The sequence below is a fragment of the Eulemur rufifrons genome, chromosome 3, assembly GCF_041146395.1.
Source record: "Eulemur rufifrons isolate Redbay chromosome 3, OSU_ERuf_1, whole genome shotgun sequence".
In the NCBI taxonomy this organism is placed as follows: domain Eukaryota; kingdom Metazoa; phylum Chordata; class Mammalia; order Primates; family Lemuridae; genus Eulemur; species Eulemur rufifrons.
The window spans coordinates 60,043,528-60,070,017 of record NC_090985.1 but is presented as its reverse complement, the minus strand read 5'-3'; the positions used below and the strand labels follow the sequence as shown (position 1 = coordinate 60,070,017).

The 26,490-nt window shown below is 38.8% G+C and overlaps 1 protein-coding gene across 1 annotated transcript in view; it reads left to right on the top strand.

Annotated features, from left to right (window-relative positions):
- VPS13B (vacuolar protein sorting 13 homolog B) overlaps positions 1-26,490 on the top strand; it is a 754,271-nt gene that overhangs the window by 689,256 nt on the left and 38,525 nt on the right. Inside the window, exons 45-54 of the mRNA XM_069465462.1 lie at positions 10,234-10,497; positions 11,168-11,251; positions 11,430-11,605; positions 12,116-12,286; positions 13,101-13,302; positions 14,718-14,906; positions 17,296-17,442; positions 21,422-21,705; positions 23,941-24,068; positions 24,286-24,485. Coding sequence (XP_069321563.1) covers positions 10,234-10,497; positions 11,168-11,251; positions 11,430-11,605; positions 12,116-12,286; positions 13,101-13,302; positions 14,718-14,906; positions 17,296-17,442; positions 21,422-21,705; positions 23,941-24,068; positions 24,286-24,485 — 1,845 coding nt within the window. The remainder of the gene's footprint in view (positions 1-10,233; positions 10,498-11,167; positions 11,252-11,429; positions 11,606-12,115; positions 12,287-13,100; positions 13,303-14,717; positions 14,907-17,295; positions 17,443-21,421; positions 21,706-23,940; positions 24,069-24,285; positions 24,486-26,490) is intronic.

Below are 26,490 nucleotides of genomic sequence, written 5' to 3'. Positions count from 1 at the left end.
TGATATCTGTAAGAGTTTTTCCAATCTCTTCTTCTAGAATTCTTATAGTTGCATGCCTTAGGTTTAAGTCTGTTATCCATCATGAATTAATTTTTGTGAGTGGCGAGAGATGCAGATCCTGTTTCAGTCTTCTACATGTGGCTATCTAATTTTCCCAGCACAACTTATTGTATAGGGATTCTTTTCCCCATTGTATGTTTTTGTCTGCTTTGTCAAAGATCAGATGGTAATATGAGGATGGTTTTATATCTGAGTTCTCTGTTCTGATCCATTGGTCTAGCTCTCTGTTCTTGTGCCAATACCATGCTGTTTTGGTTATACTATAGCCTTGCGTCATATAGCTTAAAGTCTGGTAAAGTGATGCCTCCTGATTTGTTCTTTTTGCTTAAGATTGCTTTGGCTACTTGGGTTCTTTTCTGGTTTCACACGAAGCGTAGAATTATTTTTTCTAGATCTGCAAAAAATGGCATTGATATTTTAATAGGGATTGCATTGAATCTGTAAATCACTTTGAGAAGTACAGACATTTTAAGAATGTTGATTCATGAGCATGATATGTTTTTCCATTTGCTTATATCCTCTGTGATTTTATTCCTCAGTGTTTTGTAGTATTCCTTGAAGAGGTCTTTTCCCTCCTTGGTTAAATATATTCCTACGTATTTTATTTTCTTTGTTGCTATTGTGAAAGATATTGAGTCTTTGATTGATTCTCAGCTTGACTGTTGGTGTATAGTAATGCTACTGATTTGTGCACATTGATTTTATAACCTGAAACTTTGCTGAATTTATTTATCAATTCCAAGAGTCTCTTCACAGAATCTTTGGGGTTTTCTAGATAAAGGATCATATTATCATCAAAGAGTGATAGTTTGATTTCTTCTTTCTCCATGTGGATACCCTTGATTTTCTTCTCCTGCCTGATTGTTCCAGCTAGGACTTCCAACACTATGTTGAACAGGAGTGGTCACAGTGAGCAACGTTGTCTGGTTCCACTTCTAAGTGGTAATACTTTCAGTTGTTCCCCGTTTAGTATGATGTTGGCTATGAGTTTGTCATATATAAGTTTTATAATATTGATGTATGTTCCATCTATACCTATTTTGTTAAGAGTACTTATCATAAAAATGTGCTGAATTTTGTCAAATGCTTTTTCTGCATCTATCGAGAGGATCATATGGTCTTTGTTTTTGCTTCTATTTATGTGGTGAATCACATTTACAGGTTTGCATATGTTGAACCATCCTTACATCTCTGGGATGAAACCCACTTGATCATGGTGGATTTTTTTTTTGATGTGCAGCTGAATTCAGTTTACTAGGATTTTATTGAGAATTCTTACATCTGTATTCATAAGGGATATTGGTCTATAGATTTCTTTTTTTGTTGTGTCCTTTCCTGGCCTTGGTATCAAGGTGATATTGGCTTCATAGAATGAGTTGGGGAGGAATCCTTCTTTCTCTGTTATGAAATAATTTCTGTAGTATAGCTACCAGTTCTTCTTTGTAGGTCTGCTAAAATTCAGCTGTGAAACCATCTGGTCAGGGACTTTTTTGGGGACAGATTTTTTATTGCTGCTTCAATTTTGTTACTTGATATTGATCTGTACAGCAGTTCTATTTCTTCCTGATTGAGCCCAGGGAGGTTGTGTGTTTCCAAGAATTTGTCCATTTCCTCAACATTTTCAAGTTTATGTACATAGAGATTTTTATAGGATTCAGAGATGATATTTTGTGTTTCCATCAGTTAAAATATCTCCTTTTTCACATCTGATTGAGCTTATTAGGGTCCTTTCTTTTCTGTTTCTGGTTAACCTGACAAGAATCCTGTCAATTTTGTTCACCTTTTCAAAGAACCAACTTTTTGTTTCATTAATCTTCTTTATAATTCCTTTATTATCTATATCATTTAGTTCTGCTCTGACCTTAGTTATTTCTTTTCTTTTCTGCTGAGTTTGGAATTGATGTGCTCTTCTTTTTCCAGTTCCTGGAGACAATTCGTTAGATTGATTTGTGATCTATCTGTCCTTTGGATCTAGGCATTTATGGCTATGAATTTTCCCCTTAGGACTGCTTTTGCTGAATCCCACAGATTTTGATAACTTGTGTCCCCCGCCCCCCGTCATTTAGTTCAAAGAATCTTTTGATTTCCATCTTAATTTCCTTCCTTGACCCAATAATCATTGAGCAGTAGGTTGTTTAATTTCCATGACTTTGTGTAGAGTTGAGTGTTTCTGTTGGAATTGATTTCTAATTTTATTCCACTATGGTCTGAGAAGATACATAGAATAATTTCTATTTTTTTTTAATTTGTTGAGACATGTTTTGTGGCCTAGGATGTGATCAGTCTTAGAGAATGTCCCATGAGCTGATGAGAAGAACATATATTCAGTGGTTTTAGGGTAGAATATTCTGTAAATGTCTGTTAGACCCATTTGTTCTAGATTTCTGTTTAAGTCCATTGTTTCTTTGCTTATTTTTTGCTTGGAGGATCCATCCCATTCTGTCAGTGGGGTGTGGAAGTCCCCAGCTATTATGGTGCTGCTGTTTATTATTTTGTTTAGATCAAGTGGGGGTTGCTTTATGAATCTAGGTGCACCTGTGTTGGGTGCATAAATATTTAGGATTGTCATGTCTTCTTGTTGAATTGTTCCCTTCACCATTATATAATGACCATCTTTGTCTTTCTTTACTTTTGCTGATTTGAAGTCTGTGTAATCTGATATGAGAATGGCTACATCCCAGCTTTCTTTTGGTCTCCATTTTCATGGAATATTGTTTTCCATCACTTTACCTTGAGTCTGAATGAGTCCTTGTGGGTTAGATGTGTTTCCTGGAGACAGCATATACTTGGTTTGTATTTTTTTTCCTATTAAGCCAGCCTGTGTCTCTTCAGTGGGGAGTTTAAGCCATCCACATTTATTGAAAGAATTGATAAGTGGGGTAGATTTTTGTTCATCCTATTGAGTAGAACTTTATTGCTTTGCTTTACCTCTTGAGCCATTGTGGTATCTGGGCTCTGACCTTTAACTTTTGGGTGATTTTACACTGGTAGGTGTCTACTGTGCTGATCTGTGTATAATGCAGGTCTGTGTACTTCCTACAGAGCAAGTCTGGTCTTGACAAATTCCCTCAGTGTTTGCCTGTCTGAAAAAGTCTTTATTTCTTCCTCATGTAAGCAACTTAGTTTTTCAGTATACAAAACTCTAGGCTGACCATTATTCTGTTTGAGAAGACTGAGAATGGGCCCCTAATCCCTTCTGGTTTGTAAGGTCTCAGTTGAGAAGTCTGCAATTAGTCTGATGGGTTCTCCTTTGTAAGTTACTTGCTGCTTTCACCTTATGACTTATAGGAGCACCTCTTTCCTGTTTACTTTGACCTGTCTGATGACTACATGTCCTGGTGATTGCCTCTTTATGATGAATTTCCCAGAGGTCCTTTGAGCTTCTTATACCTGGATATCTAGATTTCTACCAAGGCCAGGGAAATTCTTGTCAGTTATTCCCTCAAATAGGTTTTCCAACCCTTGTGTATTTTCTTCTTCGCCCTTAGGGATGCCTATGATTCTTATGTTAGTCCTCTTTACATAATCCCTTATTTCTTGTAGCTTTTGTTGATTCGTCTTTCTCTTTGACTGACTTGTTTAACTCAAAGGTGTTGTCTTCAAGCTCTGAGATTCTTTCTTCTGCCTGATCTAGCCTGTTCTTTAGGCTTTCTACTGTGTTTTGTATTTCACTGAATGAATTTTTCCATTTCCAAAAGTTCTGTTTCATTTTCTTTTTTAATAATTCAATTTCCTTAGTAAATTCTTCATTCATTTCCTGCAATGTTTTTATGGTTTCTTTGTGTTGTGTTTCTATTTTATCTTGTATCTCATTGAGCTTCCTTACAATCCATATTTGGAATTCTTCTCTGTCATTTCAATCTTTTCATTTTGGTTGGTATCCATTGATAAAGAGTTATTGTTTTCTTTTGGGGGTGGCCTTTCACTCTGATTTTTTCATGTTTCTGGAGTTCTTTCACTGATTCCTTCTCATCTAGCCCCTTGCTTAGACCCGGGGGTGCTAGGCCTGGCTTATGGGCCTATTTCTGGATCCCCCAAAGATCAATCCCTGAGCATGCCAGGGAGAGGAGTGCTGGTCCTGAGTTGTCTTTGGAGTGTTCTAGCAGGTTCAGCATACCTCTCAGGTTACCTCTGGCCTTCTGTCTTCACCTCTTCCCAACAGTGTGTAGTGAGTTAAGTCCCCCAACTTACTCTTGGTGATAGTGGGTGGTACTTGTGAGTGTTAATGAGCCACACCCTGTTTGCTTGAGTTGGAAAACACTATGATGAGCAGTATCGTTGTACTCCTTGTCATTGGTTGATGTTTGTGGGACAGAGCCAGCTGCTGAGATGTTCTTTTGTGTCCATGGTAGACTCTGGTCCCTCAGGTGGAGTACTTGAGTGTCCCAAGCTTTAGGAGGGACCGTGTAACTTCCAGGGGGTTTCTTGATCTCTACCAGCACTGAGCAGTTGGTGGCTATGTTGTGGGAGCCTGGGCAGAGCACAGAAGTTGCTTTTCTGGGCACTAGAGGGAGCCACTGGTAGGAGTGTCAGGACAAGCTCTCCAAAGCTGGAGAGCTGTTCACTGGGAAGGGGCCTAAATGCTTGTATGCTAAGGCCACGGGCTGGGTTCTTTCTGTGCTTATCCAGTAGTGCAGTTTTTATGTGGGGAGGGGTAGGTGCTCCCCCAAATGGCTACTCCTTGGACCCACACACACCCTGTAAAATTGAGTCAGAAAATACTGTAAAGGGAGTACAAATTGACCTCTCTGTCAGTAGTTGGTTCTTGCCAGAAGGAACGAGCTGCGATGTTGGTTTTGGGTGCTGTGACCAGCTCTAGTCACTCAGGAGAAGCACTCAAATGCCCCAGGTGGTGGGTGGGGCCCAGGAACTTCCAAGTCAGTCCTTATTCTCTGCCACAGCACTGGCAGGTTGGGGGAGTGCAACTGGGCAGGGCTGGGTTGGGTGAGCCTGCCCTCAGGCTCCACAAGAGCTGGCAAGGTAGCTTTATTGGTAGGGGTCAAAGGTCTGCTCCCAGCTTCTGGGCAGAGCCACCAGGGAGAGGCTGAAGTGGCCCCGCCCAACCAGAAAGTCTGCTTGTGAAGGCAGGTCTGTCTGAGTTTCCAAACTGGTAGTCTGCTGTGGGCCTCACTCTTCTCCCTCCTCCTCTGTTCCGCAGTCTGTTCCCAGCATCTGCCAGCGAGCAGGAGCCCAAGCCAGCCAAGCCTCCCCCATGACTGTGCTGTGGGTTCCCTGCCCAGGATCCTGGCCTGAGCTGAGGGTGTAGCCCTCCTGTGGGGGAAAGGGTGCCCTGCAAGCACTCTGCAGCTAGGACCCAAGATTTGCCCACAGAGGCTCCCTCGCCTCCTGAGACCAAGATCAATCCCTGACCGTGCCAGGGAGAAGCACATTAATCCCGAGTCACCCACGGGGTACCCAAGCAGGATCGACGGCCCTCTGCCCCAGGGGGTGTCCTGCTCTGGTGGGGCTACCAGACAAGCAGCACCGGGGTGGGGGGGGCACTGTGATCAGGAAGCTCACAGTGTGAACAGGAAGCTCACAGTGTGAACAGGAAGCTCACAGTGTGAACAGGAAGCTCACAGTGTGAGCACCCCTCCGTCCACTGTAGGACGCTAAGAGGAAGGGCCTGAGCTCCACTCTCCATGGAAGCCTCCATGTGGTGGCTCAGTTGTCTCTCTTGGCAGCCATGGGTGGGGGAGGGGAAGGGGAGGAAAAGAGTCTTTGGAGGAAGGTTTGCACTTTGGTCATCTCCAACCCTCTGGGAGGCAGTCTGCCCAGAATGTCTGGGCTCTGGAGTCACGCAGATCACCCAGGACCCACTGTGGCTCCTACGGTCTGGACCAGGTTAGGAAAATGTCTGTGTGGGAACAAGCAAGATGAGACCTGAGGAGTTGAGGCCCCCTGGGGAGGACAAAGGTGCACAGTGGGTGGAGAAGCAATATGGCACCTGCTGTTTCAGCTCAGGTCTGTGGGGGTGGGCAGTGCCCCAGGGGGGCTGGAAGCCTGGTGCCCTGTCCACAGGAAGTTCCCAGCCCACTGGTGGCAGCAGCCCCTGGGATCATGTGCACAGAAGGTCACTCCAGCAGCTCAGGAACCCACTGTCAGAGATGTGAGGGAGGGAGAAACAAACTATTCCAGCTACCTTCTTGCTTGACTAGCAAGCCTCTGGGGAGTTGATATTTGCTGATTCCTTGCTCCTTCTTGTTCTGCACCACAACTTCTTCCCGTGCGGTCTCCTGAAGGCTCTGGCACCCTTCCTTCAGATCCATGCCTGATCTATGTTTGTCTGTTTGCTTTTTTTCTGTTTCATCTGAAACTTCTCCTTGTTACTGAGATGCTTTCAATATTATCTTTTTCAGCCAACATTCCTTTTAATGTTGATGGTGAATTATCTGCATTCTGCCTTTCCTGTGCCCCTCTCATTTCCCCAACTGAATGAAAACTGACCACATATAAAATTTCTCAGGAACTTTGCACGTTGTATAGCTACTTATGTACACATATTTGCTTCCATGTTTCCCATCCCTTCATTGAAGAAACCTTTATGACTCTAAAAACTCAAATGTATGTATGTATGTATGTATATTTCTATCTTTATACATACACTTTTAATCATAGTTAAGATATCATTTTCCAGTGCATCTGGTGCTCTGGAGTTATTCTTTAATATCACCATTCTTCTTGGCACTGATCTAATAAGAGTTCTGAAACCTGCTAAGTAAAATCACATGTGGAAATCTTCAATACACATCTTTGTGGCTTTGGGGAAGGAGGGGAATTAGTGTGAAACCTGGAAATGTGTATTAAAGAGAAACCCCACATTTAAAAAAATTAAGTGGCTGTCTTCAACTGATAAATTAATCTTGAAATTCTAACCATAATTTTCAAAATAAAGGCCTTGTAAGTTTTGCCACTTTGAAGAAAAGCAGACATAGCTCTCCTGAACTCTGCACTGGAGCAGCCGTGAAAGACACCACTCCAGTGATGGCCATTGTGGATTTTCCTTCATCTAAGTAGCCTTTCCTTTCTGGCCACTTTTAAGGATTTTCTTTTTATCAAATTTGAAAGCCTATTTAACAGGCTTTTTAGTTGAAAATGAAACAATAAAAACCCACCAAGAGAATTTTTGTCTTTAAACAAAGTGAGTCCCAGATGGTTGCCGAGATTCTGTGGTTTCTGTGAAAGACAGCAAAATTCTCTTCTAAATCTCCTGGGGTCCAAAGGTTCTGAAGCAAGAGCCATGTGCATATATTTCCAGTCCTGGGCACATCAAGAATAAGAACAGAGTTTCAAGCGTGTCCATTCCCCAGGCAGTGCGCATCGTACTCATCAAGTAGGTATACAACCATCCCTTCCCCCCAGCCCCCACCTCTGTCCGATACCCAGTTGGTGTTATTACCAAGTGTGCACTCAGGGAAACCAGTTTGCTGGTGAGTACATGTGGTGTTTATTTTTCCATTCTTCGGATACTTCACTTAATAGAATGGGTTCCAGCTCTCTCCAGGAGAACCAAAGAGATGCCATATCGCCATTATTTCTAATAGCTGAATAATATTCCATGGTATACATATACCACATTTTGCTAATCCATTCATGAATTGATGGGCATACTGCTTCAAAGATTTCAAATGTTTATTTAAAGTTAGGCGATGCTATGGCATCATAAGACTTATCATGAGTGTCTAGTAACCCCTAGCATATGCTAAAGAAAACTTTGCTTGCTCATTTAGGACTGTAGTTCAGTTGACTTTTATGGTTTGTTATTGTGAAAGCATAGTTTTAAAAGATTACAATGGCTGGAGTATCTACAGGAAATATAACAGTTAAGCATAGCTTGGTTTTATAGATGTGCTCCTTCTAAAGAAAATTCAGATGAATAGGTGGAAAATAAAAATTTAAGAAAATGCTAAACCTCACTATTCAAATAATGCAAGTTAAAATAACAATGACATTTAATTTTTGGTCTGTCAGTCTAGCAGATTTATTTTGGTTAAATAATCATTCATAAATAGTTATTCATAATTATCTGCATAAATATAGTCATTAAAAGTGGTGGTTACAGAATACTCTTAATGACAGAAAAATGTATCAATTAGGAGGCTTTCAGCCTGAAGTTATAAAGTATGCTTTTTAATATTCATAGCAAGTTAATGAGGCAGATAATATTATTATTCCTATTTTACATTTATTGTCTCATACAATAAGAAGGAGGAAGGCTGGTTCAGTGTTGGTTAACTAAGAAACCCAGTGCTGTATCTGCTTCTCTGTCAACCTCTTGGATTTGCCTTCCTGGTCCCAAGATGGCAATAAAAGCTACATACATCACCTCATAACATCTTGTGTAGCAGAAAAAGAGGGCTTTCTCTTCTCAAATTGTCTCCCTCATTATCAAGGAGTAAAATTCTTTCCCAGAGACTTCTGCCAGTCTTCCCTTTTCATGTTATTAGCCAAATACAGTCCCATGTTTACCTAAAGTAATCATTGGCAAAAGGAAAATGGAATTGCCAGGATTAGTTTATAAATTCCCATCTAAAAAATATAAGTTCAAGACCCAAGTAGAGCCAATGTTTCAGTCTGAGTCCAAAGGCCGGAAAAGACCAATGTCCCTGCTCGAGCATTCAGGCAGAATGAGTTCCCTCTTACTCAGCCTTTGTGTTCTATTTGGTCTTGATTTGACTGGATGATGCCTACTCACTTTGAGGAGGGCAATCTGCTTTACTCAGTCTACCAATTCAAATGTTATTCTTAACAAGAAACATTCTCACAGACACACTCAGAATGTTTGACTAAATGTCTGGGCATACCATGACCCAGTCAAGTTGACACGTTGAAATTAACCATCACATGCTTAGACCTGGAAGAATACTATATATGTATATTAAATTGTCATTATTTCATAATCTGGAAAAACATTAGAAATAAGAAATCTAATAAGTGAAAATCCTATTTTCCACAATCATGGTGAATATTCATATTACAGAAAGATTTGCCTTCTAAAAGTATTAATTACAGAAGAGTAAATTTTGCATTTTCAATTTTAACCAATTGAAGAAAATCTTTTTTTTTTTTTTTTTTTGAGACAGGGGCTTGCTCTGTCACCCAGGCTGGAGTGCAGTAGCCTCATCATAGCTCACTATAACCTGCAACCTCGATCTCCTGGGCTTAGGCAATCCTCCTGTCTCAGCCTTCCAAGTAGCTGGGACTACAGGCACACACCACCATGCCTGGCTAATTTTTCTGTTTTTTGTAAAGATGGGGTCTCGCTCTTGCTCAGGCTGGTCTTGAACTCCTGGCCTCAGGCACTCCTCCCACCTCAGCCTCTCAAAGTGCTAGGATTACAGGCATGGGCTACCATGCCTGACTTAGAAAACATTTCTTGCTAGCTACTATGACCTATACTATTAGCTGGGCTCGAAGTTGAATGATCCATGGGTTTAGTGGATAATTCTCTGTGTTTATAAAGATACAACTTTACAGTGTAGAAAAACCTGAATAAAATAAAATATAAATAAGTATCTGAGTTAAAGAGTATTTGTATTAATAGTTTATACAGATATTTCTTACTGGGTAAGAGTGCAATAAACCCTTGGAAATGAGCTTCAAGGAACAGATTGATCATAATTGCCCTCTCAGTTACTAGAGCTAAATACCTGTTTTCAATTCTCAACCTTTTCAACATCTACATTATTTGAGAGGATTAACCACCACCTCCTGGGCAGTCATTTCTATCATGGTTTTAGCAAATCTACCCTCTCTGGCCCTTTCTCTGGCTTCTCACCCTGAGTTTGCCCCTAAAGTATTGTTCGATTTCTGGGTTTGAGGTTCCACATTCTCTTGCAGGCAAACCACATTCTCTCTGCATATCTTCTCTCTGCATACTTTTTCCTTCCTAAATCTTTATCTCCAGCTCCACCCTCTCTGTCAAGCACCTGACCGGTATTTCTAGCTGGACACTGAATTCTGCTTACATGTCTGTCCTTTGAATACTACAAACTCAACATGACTAAAGCAAAATTTATTCTTTACTTCGGGTCTTGTTTCCTTCTTGTACTATCTAAGATAACAGCTTCGTTTTCTTTCCAGTACCATCAACATAGTTTACTCTGAATGATTATGTATTTCTGATTAATGAAATCTGAATTGATGAACCCTTATTTATTTATTGTCTTTTAGATTATCATCTGTGGAAGACAGATCATCTGTAGTTACTTATCTCAAAGCATAGAACTAAAAGTCGTTCAGCATTACATTGGTCAAGATGGACAAGCTGTGGTTCGAGAACATTTTGACTGCCTCACAGCCAAACAGAAATTGCCTTCATACATACTAGAAAACAATGAACTGACAGAGTTATGTGTGAAGGCCAAAGGAGATGAAGATTGGTCAAGAGATGTATGCCTAGAATCCAAAGCCCATGAGTATAGCATTGTCATTCAGGTATGAGAAGTGGTACAATCTAGAAGAGAGCAGCTTTAAAATCAAAATTTTCTCAGTATGCTCTTTATTTGATACAGCACTTAATTTATTAAAAAGTGATACATACAAAATGGAGGAGATGTGAAATAATATAGAAAGGCCTTGAATGATACTTCTCAAACTGTTTCCTCCCCTTCCCATAACACATTTGTATTAGTTCCTTATAGTTCTTGTAGCCAAGACTCTGTCCTTTCCAGATGGAAGTGAGTTATATCCTGAAAAATACTCTGATGCATCGGGGGTGGGTGGGGTGCTGTGGGGTGGTGTCCTCCCTTGAGGATCTTTATGATGGTCCGTTACTTTTTTATCTCTTCCTCAATCTTCACCATCATCACTTTTATTCCCTGAAGGACAAATTCTCTCTTCCATTCTGCCACTCAGTCTTATATCAGTCTCTCCTTATACAAATCCCTTCATCTTTGTGGAAAGAATTAGCTCCGTCAACTCACTGCACATTCACTTTATGCCATAATGAAGTCTGTTTTTGCTTAGTTGTTCCTTTTTTTAATGGCTTTTTTCCTATAACTTTAAACCTTTTTATCTTCCAAACTGATATTATAGCCGTGCCTTATTTCAATTAATTAGTAAACTATTTGGTATTTAATAGGACCCTTTTCTATCTCATGTGCAGGTGCCATCTTCAAACAGTTCTATTATTTATGTCTGGTGCACAGTTTTGACTTTAGAACCCAACTCTCAAGTGCAACAGCGAATGGTGAGTGTTTTCTCAATCCTAAAATATGGTATATGACTCCGACCTTTCCTGTTCTGAAATAAATTAAGGTCAGAGTGACTCAGGGAAGAGATTTATTACAAGTTTGTTTCAGCATCAAACAGCTGGAATACTGCAACAAAGCAAATATGAAAGTTGTTCTGTCCTTTTATTTTTATAGATTGTGTTCAGCCCTCTTTTTATCATGAGGAGTCATCTTCCAGACCCCATTATCATACATTTGGAGAAAAGGAGTCTGGGATTGAGCGAGACACAAATTATTCCAGGAAAAGGACAGGAAAAACCACTGCAAAACATAGAACCTGACCTTATACATCACCTAACATTTCAAGCAAGGTACTAGAGAAATCCTTATATTTTCCTAAGAGAAAATCAGTAGAAAAGTAACTTTATACTGTTGGGAGGTAGGGGGAGCGTGGATGAAGTTTTTTGTATGATTTCTTATCCTATGAGAATGTTATTTTTAAAATTGCCATGCCTTGTGTTCTCTTATTCTCTTTTATAGTTTTAGATAAAATTCAGCATTTCTTATTAAGCTTAGAAATGACTGAGGGATCATCAGAAAATTTAAGTTAGATTTTGTTAACACACCATTTCTCTAGTAGAAGAAAAGATGACTAGAGATCTCAACCCAGAATTAAGGGGTAGAGGGAAGAAAGAGGAAAAGCCAGGGCCCAGATCATCCAAAAACTGTGCCATAAATGGACAAAAAAATGGACTCAATCTCACAAAAAAAGCATTGGCCTGTAATATTATACATTGTTAGTTAGATTTTTTTCCCCAGTAAATTGTAGACCACTTTAGAAATCTGACATTTATTGTTTCTTTTGTGTGTGTATTTCCTAGAGAAGAGTATGATCCTTCAGATTGTGCTGTTCCCATCTCAACATCCCTCATTAAGCAAATAGCCACTAAGCTACACCCTGGAGGCACAGTTAATCAAATCCTAGACGAATTCTATGGGCCAGAAAGGTCCCTTCAACCCATGTGGCCCTATAATAAGAAGGACTGTGACAGGTAACGCTCTTCTGCAATCTTTTTCTATGAACATTTCTCAACATTAAGAAATTGGCTATAATCCTAGCACTTTGGGAAGCCGAGGTAGGAGGATTGCTTGAGGCCAGGAGTTTGAGGTTACAGTGAGCTATGATCCTGCCACTATAATCCAGCATGGGCTGGAGTGAGACCTTGTATCTAAAAAAAATTTTTTAAATTAAAAAAAAATGTTCACAAAAATATCGGATACCATAAGCGGTGTAAAGACAGGTATACGTGCCAGGCACGGTGGCTCACACCTGTAATCCTAGCACTCCAGGAGGCTGAGGCAGGAAGATTGCTTGAGTTCAGGAGTTGGAGACCAACCTGAGCAAGAGTGAGACCTCATCCCTACTAAAAATAAAAAAAATTAGCTGGATGTTGTGTTGTGTGCCTGTAGTCCCAGCTACTTGGGAGGCTGAGGCAGGAGGGTTGCTTGAGTCAAGGAGTTTGAAGTTGCAGTGAGCTATTATGACGCCACTGCACTCTACCCAGGGCAGCAGACTGAGACTCTGTCTCAAAAGAAAAAAAGAAAAAGTAAAGGTATGTGCATATATCTGTCAGATTCTTACTTTTTATTATCTAGTTGGTGCATTTTGTAGATTTCTTTACTTATAATTTAGAACATAATTTCATGAAAAGTTGCTTTCTCCTGCATTCAAATTCAGCATTGGATGATTCTAGTGTGAAGAGGTATCATACAGGAGCATTGTGTGTCTGGAATCCTTAAACATAGTTCATGAATACTGAAGTCATCATATTTCATTGAGTCTCTTGGATGTGGTATTTGGAACAGGAATGAACAGCTGAATCAGTGGGATAGCCCAATGAGAGTAAAGCTGTCAATCTGGAAGCCATATGTTAAAACCTTGTTGATAGAACTTCTACCCTGGGCCTTGCTTATCAATCAATCCAAATGGGACCTCTGGCTATTTGAAGGAGAGAAGATTGTTCTACAGATTCCTGCTGGAAAAATTATTATTCCTCCTAATTTTCAGGTATTATAGCTTTTTAAACTAATATGAATTCTTTTCTCTCAACAACTAGACTTTATTCTGAGGTTTCGTGTATGATCTTAACAGAATGAATCAGTTGTGGAAAACTGTCCTCTTAGATGCATATGTAAAGGATGTGGAATGTTCTTTGATATTCAAAGACTTTTCCGATGTCTTTTTTTTTTTTTTTTACCATCAGCACTGTTCATGCTTGAGTTATCATTAAATTTGATAACTTGTACTAGTTACATTCTCTTTTCCTTGTGTACAGGATATTTGACAAGCATTAGGGTTGGTCTACCCAATATATGTTAAGGACATAAAGCCATATTATATGCTAACCCACCCCTAGATTTTCTTTGCTGTTCTTCTGGAAATTCTCTGAGATCTGTAAGGTGTTGAGGATTTCTGGGCAACTATTTTTATCAGGGCCCCTTTTCCTTCGTAAGTGGATTTGGATGCGCATAATTACAGATGTCCCCCCAGTTGTTGATTATAACAACATAGAGTCATTCTTGACACAGGGAGAAAAACCTAATTGCAAAACAAACTATCACAGGAAAATGTTATATTCTGTCACAAAATAACTTTCTTCATAAGGCTAGTCTATTTCAAGAAGACACATAAATCTAATAATATAAGAAAATAGAGTAAAAGGAACTCTTAAATAAAATGTTTTTCTGATAGAGAATAATTTCAGAGTCCTTTTTTGAGCTCCAGTCCATAAACATCTTTATTCAATTGCATTTTTTTTCTTTCTTTTTTTAAGTAATCAGATGATGTTACCTTATGGAATTGGAATGTTAACCTATATTGACCTAATGTTGCATATTATTCTCTTGTCAAATGAGATGAAGCCTTCAGTTTTTAGGCCTTTGGTATTTACAGGGTAATCACAGTTTGGATTCGTTTTTCCTCCCTTCCATAAATATGAATTCCATTGTGAATCAAAAAGGATATTGGGAACCAAAATAAAATTTATGTTGTCATTACCAAAAAAAATGGGCCAGGCACAGTGGCTCATGCCTGTAATCCTAGCACTTCAGGAGACAGAGGCAGGAGGATCGCTTAGAAGACAGTTCAAGACCAACCTGAGCAACACAGCACTATCCCATCTCTACAAAAAGTATAAAAATTAGCTGGGCACAGTGGCTCATGCCTGTAGTGCTACCTACTCAGGAGGCTGAGGCAGGAAGATCGCTTGAGCCAAGGAGTTTGAGGTTACAGTGAGCTATGATAACACCACTGCACTCTAGCCCAGGCAGTAGAGCAAGACCCTGTCTCAAACAAAAAAAAGGAGGGATATTTGGCTGCCTTAGTAGACTTATTATATAATATTAAAAAAAATTCATGAGAATTGAAGTAAAAAAAATCAAAGTTAAGAAAAATACTTTATAATTGAAGCATTATTTTTCCAGGAAGCTTTTCAAATTGGAATATACTGGGCAAATACAAACACTGTGCACAAGTCAGTAGCAATTAAACTGGTCCACAACCTGACATCTCCAAGGTGGAAAGATGGAGGTAATGGTGAAGTTGTGACTTTGGACGAAGAAGGGTTTGTAGATGCTGAAATAAGACTTGGTGCTTTCCCAGGACATCAGAAGGTAAGATCAAAGTCTGTGTGGCTCGGAGGAGATGGCATGCCACCCCCTCAACCTGTTTAAAATGAATCTGCCCTTTTCTTTTTAATCCCTTTTTGGTATTACTTGTTCTAAACAATTTATAACAGTGAAACATTTGATTTCTTCTTAGACCTCTCTGTTTTACAGTGTTTTTTTTTTTTCTTTACCAGTGATAAAAACTGTGTCACGTAATTTATCCAATAATTGTTCTATTTTGGCACACTCAGTAGTCACTTGACTTATAGTATTTGGGGGCTGGGGGTGGAGAATGCATGTATTCCAAAATATCCACAAATTATACTTGGCCTCCTTTTTTAGAGCAGGAAGAAGAGTTGAACATTCTGAGCATGGAGTGAAAGGACAGAGGCTCCTGTAGCCAAGGTTCTATTGCTGAAGGGGCGTCCTGAACAAAATGATGGGGGTCAATTCTGACTTTCCCATGGAAGCAATGTTATAAGAAGGAGTTGTATTCTTGAACAGGGGGCTGGTGCCTGTGTTTTTAGAAATACAGATACAAAAAACATACTTAATTATTTAACTAAATATAAATGGTTTGGGCTTTTCAGCATAAATCTGGCGTATGAAAATTAGCTGTTAGCTAGTTTATATTATTAGCAATTAGCCAAATAATATAATAACGAAACACATTAAGTTATATGTGTGAACGTGTAATATCATAGTGTACCATGTAAAAGTTTCATTCTGTACTTATATATCTTCATCATTTTAGGTGTCCCAAATCAGAAAAAGAAGGGATACTTCATCAGAGTAGTAGAATTCAGAATGGCCTTTTACTGGAGAGAAGTTAGATTTTTGACAGGCATCTTTCAAGAGGCTTTTGAGGAAAGTTACGGTCATTTGGTGACTTTTTTAAAAAATAAATTTCTCTGATACAAAGAAGTTGGTCTTCAGTATTCAAGGCTGGTATCCATTTCCTCGGTTGTCTGGGCAACACATGTTTATGCTCTGCTGGCCAAAGCACTGTAACATGGGTGTAAATGGCAAAGGGCTGTAAGCATGAATCACCCAAAGTCAAATAGTTGTAAGTTGAGAACTACCATCAAAACCTGGAAAAAATGTTATAATATTCAGTCAACACCCAATACTTCTAGCACTTCACAAAGTGGCCACAGCAAGTGCTGAATAAATGTTTGTGAATGAGTGAATGAACTCTCAGAAAATATACTGATGTCTCATTATTCTTTGTTAGTAACTCTTTAGTCTCAGGACCCCTATACAATCTTAAAAAGTATTGAGGACCCCCAAAGACCTTTTGTTTCTGTGGATTATATCCCTATTTGTCAAATTAGAAATAAAACAGAAATTTTTAAAATATAAGAATATATATTTTGAATTAGGGGAAAAAAAGAATATATAAACATATATTCCATTAGCCATCAGAGTAATGACATCACATGTCATATAGCCTCTGGAAAACTCTACTATACACTCATGAGAGATTGGAGTGGAAAGGATAAATGGCATCTTAGCATTATTATTAAAATAGTTTTGACCTTGAAACCCCATGCCCAGAGACTTCCTATGAGTCCTTAGACCACCCTTTGAGAACCGATGTTCTGACCTTACCACTTACGAGATGGATATCTTTAAGCAAGTAGCATCTTTGAGCATCGGTTCTTCCTATAAGGTGGTGGGGTAACGAGACAATCCATGCAGTGGTTAAAAGCAACACCGTAGAACCAGACTGCATGGGTTCCAACCCCAGATGGACTATCTTTGTGACCTTGGGCAAGTTACTTAACCTCTTTATTGCTTCACTTTCCTCTTCTGTAAAATGGAGATAATTGTAACTATCCTGTGTAGATATTGTGAGTTAATAAGCATGAAGTAGTACTTAAAACAGGTGGTACACATTATTGCAATATATGAAGGTCAATCATTGTTTTCTTCATCATCATCATCATCATTATTAAAGTTCCCAGAACTGTCCGTGGTTCATAAAAGGCACTCAGTGAGATAGCTGCTATGACAAGCATGAGGAGGAGGAGGAGGAAGGCTGGACGGAATTCTGTCTAGTAAGATGAGTGGCATTTGTTTACATATAAGTGCTTTATAAGTACATATTTCATGGGGTAATTTGTGAAATAACCTGAAAACAAGTTTCTTACCTGTCATTGCACAACAGCAGCAAAAGTAACTGGCTTGCTAAAGTAGGCTATGGTGTAAAGACCGACAGGGACCAGCACATTTGTGAGACTAAAAGGGATTGCTATTAAATACTCTGGAAAAAAGTAAAATTGGTACTGTCCTGGGCAGACCAATAGATAAAGTAACCTTTTAGGAAGACTCAAGAGATTTTTATATGCCTTATAATGTTGTCAAAATTGCTCTTTTCTCAATCATCTTGCAGTTATGTCAGTTCTGCATTTCCTCCATGGTACAGCAAGGTATACAAATTATTCAGATTGAAGACAAGACTACAATAATCAATAATACACCATATCAGATATTTTATAAACCACAGTTATCTGTCTCCAGTCCCAATTCTGGAAAGGAGGTAAGCAATTCATAAGATGATTGTTTTGTCTACATTTTGCTAAAGTAACAATAAATAGTATTGACTTTTTTTTTTTTAACATGGAGCAAATAAGAAGCTAACACTGAACATAGGTAAAGAGAAATTCACTTACTAATCTGTAATTAAAACCAGGATGTCATGGTCACTGCTTTCAAGGTAATTAATGAGCAGAAATCCTGCAAAGGAGCAGATCCTGACACACTGCTGGATGAATCCTGCCTGCACCCCATCTGCTCAGAGGCTCTGGCCCGGTCCTCTAACATGCTCGCTAAGCCCCTACTAGCAGAGAAGTAGTCCCGAGGACCTGCTCCCGGGTGGCATGAAAAAGCACATCTGCCTCACAGGCTGCAGTGTGTGGAGGAGCCAAATGGGCAGAAGACTAGGACCCAAACTGGGCCACAAATCTGGGAGAAATGAGCTCTGTATCTACGAGGAGAGTAAATGTGAAAACATACCAGCTCATTTATGTTAATATCTCAGTGGCAGAATATGCAGAAAAGAAATCCAAGAATGTTCTATGGGATTTTTGATTCAGTTCTTTGTACAATTGGAATGAACAGTTATGTTTTAAGAGAGTAAGGAGAGATTTTTAAAGAACTTAAAAACAGAATGGGCTAAATGGTATGTTATTGTTTTATTAATATGCTATTGAAATTATTGTATAGGAAAGTATTATCTTTCTTTACCTTTGTCTGCACTTATTATTACTCCTTACTTTCAGCTCCTAAAAACTATATTAGAATAATCAAATAGGATGAAAATCTTGTACTTCCTAAGCTTACAGTGTGTAGTGGTGCAGTCAGTGTTCTGTTTCCTCGAGTTCCACATCCATGGATTCAACCAACCACAAATCAAAAATATTCAGGAAAAAAAATAAAAATAACAATAAAAATCATACAATAAAAAAGCAATACAATATAACAACTGTTTACATAGAATTTACATTGTGTCAGGTATTATAAGTAATCTGGAGATGAGTTAATGTATATGGGAGGCAAAGCACAGGCAACCAGAGCAAAATTGGACAAATGGGATCACATCAAGCTAGAAAGCTTCTGCACAGCAAAGGAAACAATCAACAAAGTGAAGAGACAACCGATAGAATGAGAGAAAATATTTACCAGCTACCCATCTGACAAGGGATTAATTCCTACAATATTAAAGGAGCTCCAACAACTCAATAGGAAAAAATCAAGTAATCCAATTAAAAATGGGCCAAGTGTCTGAATAGACATTTCTCAAAAGAAGACATACAAATGGCTAACAGGTATATGAAAAAATGTTCAGTATCATTAGTCATCAGAGACATGCAAATCAAAGCTACAATGAGATAACATCTCACCTCAGTTAAAATGGCTTCAATCAAAAAGACAGGTAATCATAAATGCTGGCGAGGATGTGGAGAAAAGGGGAACCCTCGTACACTGTTGGTGGGAATGTAAATTAGGACAGCCACTATGGAGAACAGTGTATAGGTTCCTCAAGAAACTAAAAAGAGAACTACCATATGACCCAGCAATCCCACTGCTAGATATATCCAAAGGAGGGTAATTCAGTATATGGAAAAGATACCTGCACTCTCATGTTTATTGCAGCACTATTCACAATAGCCAAGATTTGGAATCAACCTAAGTGTCCATCAATGGATGAATGGATAAAGAAATTGTGGTACGTATACACAATGGAATATTGGATAGCCACAAAAAGAATGAAATGCTGCCATTTGCAACAACAGGGATGGAACTGGAGAACATTATGTTAAGTGAAATACACCAAACACAGAAAGACAAATCTTGTATGTTCTCATATGTGGTAGCTAAATATTAAAAACAATTAGGCCGGGCGCGGTGGCTCACGCCTGTAATCCTAGCACTCTGGGAGGCCGAGGTGGGCGGATCGTTTGAGCTCAGGAGTTCGAGACCAGCCTGAGCAAGAGCGAGACCCCATCTCTACTAAAAATAGAAAGAAATTATATGGACAGCTAAAAATATATATAGAAAAAATTAGCCGGGCATGGTGGTGCATGCCTGTAGTCCCAGCTACTTGGGAGGCTGAGACAGGAGGATCCCTTGAGCCTAGGAGTTTGAGGTTGCTGTGAGCTAAGCTGACGCCACGGCACTCACTCTAGCCTGGGCAACAGAGTGAGACTCTGTCTCAAAAAAAAAAATAAATAAATAAAAAAAATAAAATAAATTAAATTAAATTAAAAACAATTAATCTTATGGAGACAGAGAGTAGAATGACAGTTACCAGAGGCTAGGAAGGGTACCAAGGATTCGGGGATAAAGTGGAGATGGTTAATGAGTACAAAAATTTAGTTATATACAATGAACAATATTTGATAGCACAACAGAGTGACTATAATCCATAAGTTAGTGTATACTTTAACTAAAAGAGTAGAATTGTAATGTTCCTAATACAAAGAAATCTTAAATGCCTGAGGTGATGGATACCCCAATTACCATGATTTGATTAATTCACATTGTATGCGTGTATGGAAACGTTACGTGTACCCTATAAATATTAATACAAACAAATATTATATACCCACAATAATTAAAAATAAAAGAGTAAAAAATATATATTGGAGAATGTACATAGGTTATATACAAATATTATGCCATTTTATGTCAGGGACTTGAGCATCCTTGATTTTGGTATTGGGGGGGTGTCCTGGAACCAATCTTCCACGGATACCAAGGGACAACTGTATTTACAGATATGTCCGAACAGTAGAATTTCATCCTGGTTCATTGAAGTACTGATAGAATAAATAGGTGACCAGAAGTACCCAGTTGGGAAACAAAGGTCAATGATATTTGCATTGTAGGTGAGGATGTGGCAAGAGAATCCACATGTGTCCTAATAATTTTCCTGCTTCTCCCCACCGTCACCAGGGTTTCCTGAGACATTGATTGAGTCAAGCTTTTCCATACTGACATTTTCTCATCTGTAAAATAGGAATGATTTTGCATTCATTGCAAGATTTCTTGTGAGGATTAAATGAGGTAATATGAGTAAAAGGGATAGGCACTCAGTAAAAGATAGTAGCCAGCAGCAACTGAAATACCAACATCACACAGAACTCCTGATTGCCTCAGCTTACTGCAGAAAAGGGAATGGCCTCATTTCTTCCCTGCAGCTGAGGACTGTCCCCCTTTTCAACCTTGACCCTGCTTCAGGCAGGTTTGGGATTTTTAAAAAAGGCATGATAATCCCTACCCACTCAAGGAGACTGTGAGACAGTGGGGAAGACACCAGACTTGGAAGAAGAAAACTTGGCTCGTCCTGGGCTATGCCAGTTGTTGGCTTGGTGATATTGGACTAGTTATCAGCTTTCTGGAAAGCAGTTTTCCTAAGCTGTGAAAGAGGAGATTCAAATAGATTATCTCTAAATGTCCTTTTTCATTATAAAATTCTGAGACTCTCTAATGTATCAGAAGCCATGTGGGATTCCTCCTGAGGGTTGGGATCAGAGTGTGCTCCTTCCTCAGGATGAGCCTTAACGTCAATTTGTTTTCTGAGCTCCCAGTTCACTGTTCTGTCTCATTCAGATCCTCTCCCAGTAGCCCCCAGCATGCCATACTCTTTCAGCGTCTCCATCCTATCCAAGAGGAGTCCTTCCTAGCACCTGGCATTTCTTCCTCTATGGCATTGGGATTTTTGCAATACCTGGAGGACAATGCATCATGTGAACTTTGCATCACGTTTTAAATTGCCCCAGCTCTGTAATGTTTCATATGCCCAGAAAAGCAGACCCTGCTCTCACTGCTTGTAATAGTCTCATTAGGGCTTTCTTGTGGGAACAGGATTCCTAATATTCCCATATCTCCAACCCGGCCACTTTCTGAGAATACATGGTTATGGATGGTATCTTAGAAGATGTGCTTTAAAAAGCTTACTTTGCTGTATTACTGCAGTTAATGTGCTTTCTCTGCATTGTCTTTTCTTTTTTCAGTATTTTCATGTTCCAGACAGTGCTACTTTTAGCATTTGCCCAGGTGGAGAGCAACCTGCTATGAAATCCAGTTCCCTTCCTTGCTGGGACTTAATGCCTGACATCAGTCTGTCAGTGTTGGATGCATCCTTGCTTCAGAAACAGATCTTGCTGGGCTTTTTTCCTGCGGCAGGTGCCGACAGCTCACAGTGCTGGAGCCTGCCAGCTATAGTTGCACAAGAGTTTCCCAGACAGAGTGTGGCAGTGCCCTTTGGGAATTTTAGGGAAAATGGATTCTGTACCAGGTATTTTACATATATGTAAATGCCTTTCCCTGTTGTTTGTCAGTGTGGCTGTTCATCAAGATGCCAAGTGAGACAGAATCGTTGCAGTACTCCTCACATGTAATACTAGGCTTCACTTTTATTTTTAATGACTTCTAAACATTGTATACAAGTGGGCAAATGTCATGATCACATATGGGGTTCCCAGTGATACTGGGGGAAAAATGATGGTGTTTGTACCATAAAATAGCAACAATATGTCATTAATGAAAAGATCGTCTTCTTTTATGAATTAGCCTCCATAAAGTAATGAGACATAAGAGTTAAAATATAAGAAATTCACGTTGGAAAACCTTTTTATTTTTCCATATTTTACTTTTACTTCAGAATGGAATTTTCCTCAAAAAGCCATTAAGAGAGATAACTTAGATAAACACAAGTCACAAAAGACTATTTTCTGTGGTTGTTCTTGCACGCAAGTTGCTCCAATTACCGATTACCAATTATGCAAAGAATAACCACAGAATCAAGCCAGAGACATGTAAGGGTTTATTCATACTGGACTTCTATTTTGTGGTTGTTTTGCATGCAATATGTCCTTTCTGCAGCTGTCGGGAATAACTTAGAGTATATAGAACAACTACAAAAGAAAACATACTGTGACCTTATGAGAGGTACATTATTTTTATGGTTGTGAATTTATAAACTCTATTTGAGATTTTAGCCATCCTAACTTTTTTCATGTATACAGAGATTTTTTAATAGTGATATTTTAAAAGATAGCAGCCTAACTTGAGTTATTCATAATCGTAAGGTTCTGTTCTCTACACACATCCCTCCTTCTTTCACAATATTCATAAGCATCTTGATTTTACATGTTTCGTCCCTAATGCTGTGGAGTAGTTATTCCTTATATTCTGGTTAAGTGTGGCAAGTTTAAGGAAGTTTTTTGAAAGCTATGTGAACTTACATCTGTAAAACAAAACCTATTTTTAAAACGGAACAAAATTTGAAATAAAACTTTATTTGGAAATTAAGTTTAAAATTTTGAGAGTTATAGTATAATTTAATCTTACCTATAAATACTAAGGTAAATATTAGATAGAAAGTACTATACTCCAGATCTGGCCTCCAGCTTTCTTGGCTGTCAAAAAAGAAATTCTCTGAGGTTGGCTTGACCAGCTCTTTCAAAATTAGGCTGGGAAAAAAAAACTTTGCTGTTAATCCAAGAACGTCCTATGAAGATGAATTTACTTCCTGCTCTCCCATTTTCTCATCTCTTTCCTTCCCTCAATCCAACAGTGTACATTTGATGGTGTATTAATGCACTTTTACCAAATGCTAATGGACAATTCACTTTGGCATTTCAGATGAATACAGTCTTTGGGAAGACTCACCCTGGCAAGTGGGATAGATGGCAAATGGGAAACTCTTTAGTGTATTATAAACCCCTTTTAATCAGCATAAACTAAGGGCCACATTTGGCTAATTATCTGATTTCCTTGATTAATTTCGACAATCAGTCCATGTAATGTGGACTTTGGGAGTGAATTTTTTTTCCTGCTTTGATGTGAAAAACCGTTTGGTAGTCTATAGATCTAAATAGGAAAACTTCTCTCTCTTCATCTTAGAGGGCAACTTACGCTTACACAGCTGTTTTTCTAATTCCAAATTACACAGCTTTATTCCTGGTAGTCAAAACAGTCAAAACAGTAGATCCTATAATGTATGATGATCTTGTAGAAACTGACAACAAACATTATGAGCCTGCCTATCTTTAGAATAAGAGGAGCAAGCACCCACATTCTCTAGTAGTCTTTCTAAAAGCAGGTTAGCTCCCCTTTTACCAAAATTTGCCAAGCACCTTTGAGGAAGGTACCCTGTCTAAAGAGTTTAAGGCACATATGCATAGAGGGGGGAAAAAAGAACAACAGTAAAGGTTAGCACAAGATTAGCTATAGTTGTCTTTGGGTAGTAGACTTACGGGTTTTTTTCCTTTCACATTTTTTGAATATTTTATGATACATATATGTTACTGTAAGTACAAGAAAAAAATCAGTAAGTCTAAAATTAGTGTATGGCAGTTAATAAATGAGAGGATGGACTCCTTTTTATGGAAAATATCCCCCTGAGTTATAAAAGAGAAGATGTTTTAGAGTTCTGAATATTGCAAATCTAAATAAACATGTTCCAGAAGACAAAGCATTCAATTTTTTTTTAAAACCATTTCTGTCATTTGGTCTGATTCTATTCCAGGGCTATAGCACTGACATATCAAGAACACTTTGGAGTGACTTATTTAACCCTCTCAGAAGACCCTAGTCCTCGAGTAATTTTCCACAATAGATGTCCAGTAACAATGCTTATAAAGGAAAATATTAAAGGTATTATATTTTATACTATTGAATTTAAATAATAGAAAACTTACACTTTTTCTGAAGGTTTTTTGATTTAGTCATTACCTGTAATCATGTGAATAATGTTTAAATAAAAGTATTATTCATCCCTCCTTGAGAAGTTTGTTTTGCCACATTATGTTCAATATCCGTAAGTCTTTGTCTTCAAGACCTAAGTCTGCATATGCCTTCTGTTAAATTTCAGATATTCCAAGGTTTGAGGTTTATTGCAGAAAAATTCCTTCTGAGTGCTCAATTCATCATGAGCTGTATCATCAGATTTCCAGTTATCCAGACTGCAAGACCAAAGACTTACTTCCAAGCCTCTTTTTGAAAGTAGAATTGCTGGATGAAATAACAACTGAGTGGAGTGATGCCATCGACATCAACAGTCAAGGAACACAGGTCAGTGAGCCACGTGTGTTCCTGCCAAGGCCCACAGAAAAATTCTCTCTTCTATGATTTTGTTGGTTGTCTATTTTTAAACATAATTTTCTAAATGCTGAACTTTTGTCTCTATGTGAAGGAGCTTATGTATCCATTTTTACATGCTTATTGGGTTATTGTTCTCAAACACAAGTCTGTTTCTCCAAAGTAGACAATGATTTACTTGAGAGGGACACTTGGTAAAAGCAGACCCATCTTGGATCTAATCTAAGGTCAAAAATGAAATATAATTGTTAGACTTCTTTTTATAGAAAGTAGTCCAGCTGTCCAAATTCCAGATTTTAGGACAATCATAATACCAACCCAAGATTAATTCCCTCTTTTGAAAATTTACTGATTTTAAAATACACATATTTCTCCTGTTAATATATAAAGTTCTGCAAATATAATTACAGTTTAAATAAGCAGAGCAGATAAAATGTCCTCATTTGTTTCTGTCTTACTCTGAATGTTGGTGGTATTGTTTTTGTTGAAAATAGCATTTGCTTTTTGCTGGATTTAAAATTTACCATTTGTAAGTGTACAGTTCAGTGGTATTAAATGTACTTACATTGTTATGCAACCATCACTACTGTCTATTTCTAGAACTTTCTTGTCATTCCAAGCAAAAACTCTGTTCCACTAAGCAGTAACTCCCCATTCTCCCCTTCCTCCAACCCTATTCTACTTTCTGTCTCTGTGAATTTGCCTACTTTGAGTACCTCAGATAAGTGGAATCATAAAGTATTTGTCCTTTTGTGTCTGGCTTGTGTCACTTAGCATAGTGTTTTCAAGGTTTGTTCATGTCATAGCATGTATCAGAACTTCATGCCTTTTTATGACTGAATCATATTGTGCTATACTTTTTTAAAGTTCTTTCACATTTATTAGTTCATTTGGTCTTCACAACAAGCTTGCGAAGTAGGTTCTATTATAATGGTTACAAAACACATGTTAAAGTTATAAATATGTTTACAGTAATAATAATGGTTATCATTTAATAATCACTTACTCTATGCCAGGCGTTGTTTTCAGCACTTTACATTCAATCACATCTACCCTTTCAACAGCCACACCATTTAGGGACCATCCTCTTCATGTTACAGAGGTGGAAAGTGAGACCTCCATAAGTACCTTGGTCCAGTTTGCGTCTATTACCAGAGAAGGGTGTGGGATTTTATCCAGGTCAGCCTGGCTCCAAAGCCAGGGCTGTGAAGCACTATGCTATGCATGCTACTCCCTTACCTGGAATTTCTTGACTCCCCTCTTTCCCAGTCCTCCTGGCACTTTCTTTCTCATCTCTCAAGATTTAGTTAAAGCCCCTATGAAGTTTTTCTGTGACGTGTGGAATGAATGATCTGCTAAGAGAAAGAAGAAAAGTAGTAGCTATGGAAACGGTGAAGGGTCTGGCCAAGGACAGGTGAAAGAATGGCTGAGCAGCCTGGAGGGCCACTCTCACCCTGGAGGCCTACATTTTTAGTGGCCCCACACTACCCAGGAGTGTGCTTTCCGTCGGCAGTGCTCACTTAGTGAACATTGAAAACCGCTGGATCTGTGCAGCCTCAGGAGACGTTCCCAGTCTCCTCAGTTTACAAAGTAAATATTGCATGCTTCTCAAGAGTCCCTGAACTTCCCTGCATCAGTTTGAAGATTTTTGAAATCTTGCTTATATATGACCAGGGAATGCTTTACAATAGGCATTCTGCCTGCCAAACCTTATTTTGGGGATTCCCATTCACTCTAAATTTCCTCAGACCTTTGTAGTTGGGGATACTTCAAAGCTAAAAGGAGGTGCTCTTTCCAACACCCTTACCATCCGTGGTCTGAGCACCCAGAAGTCTCATGTTCCCATTAATCTTTTAGGAGCTGTGTGCCATATGTCCTGCAGACTGTGGTTTACTTCCTACTCTGGAGGGAGATTTGTTTCAGACCCTCACTGACAATCTCTTCAGTAATACTCCAGGGCATATAAATCACTGGGAAG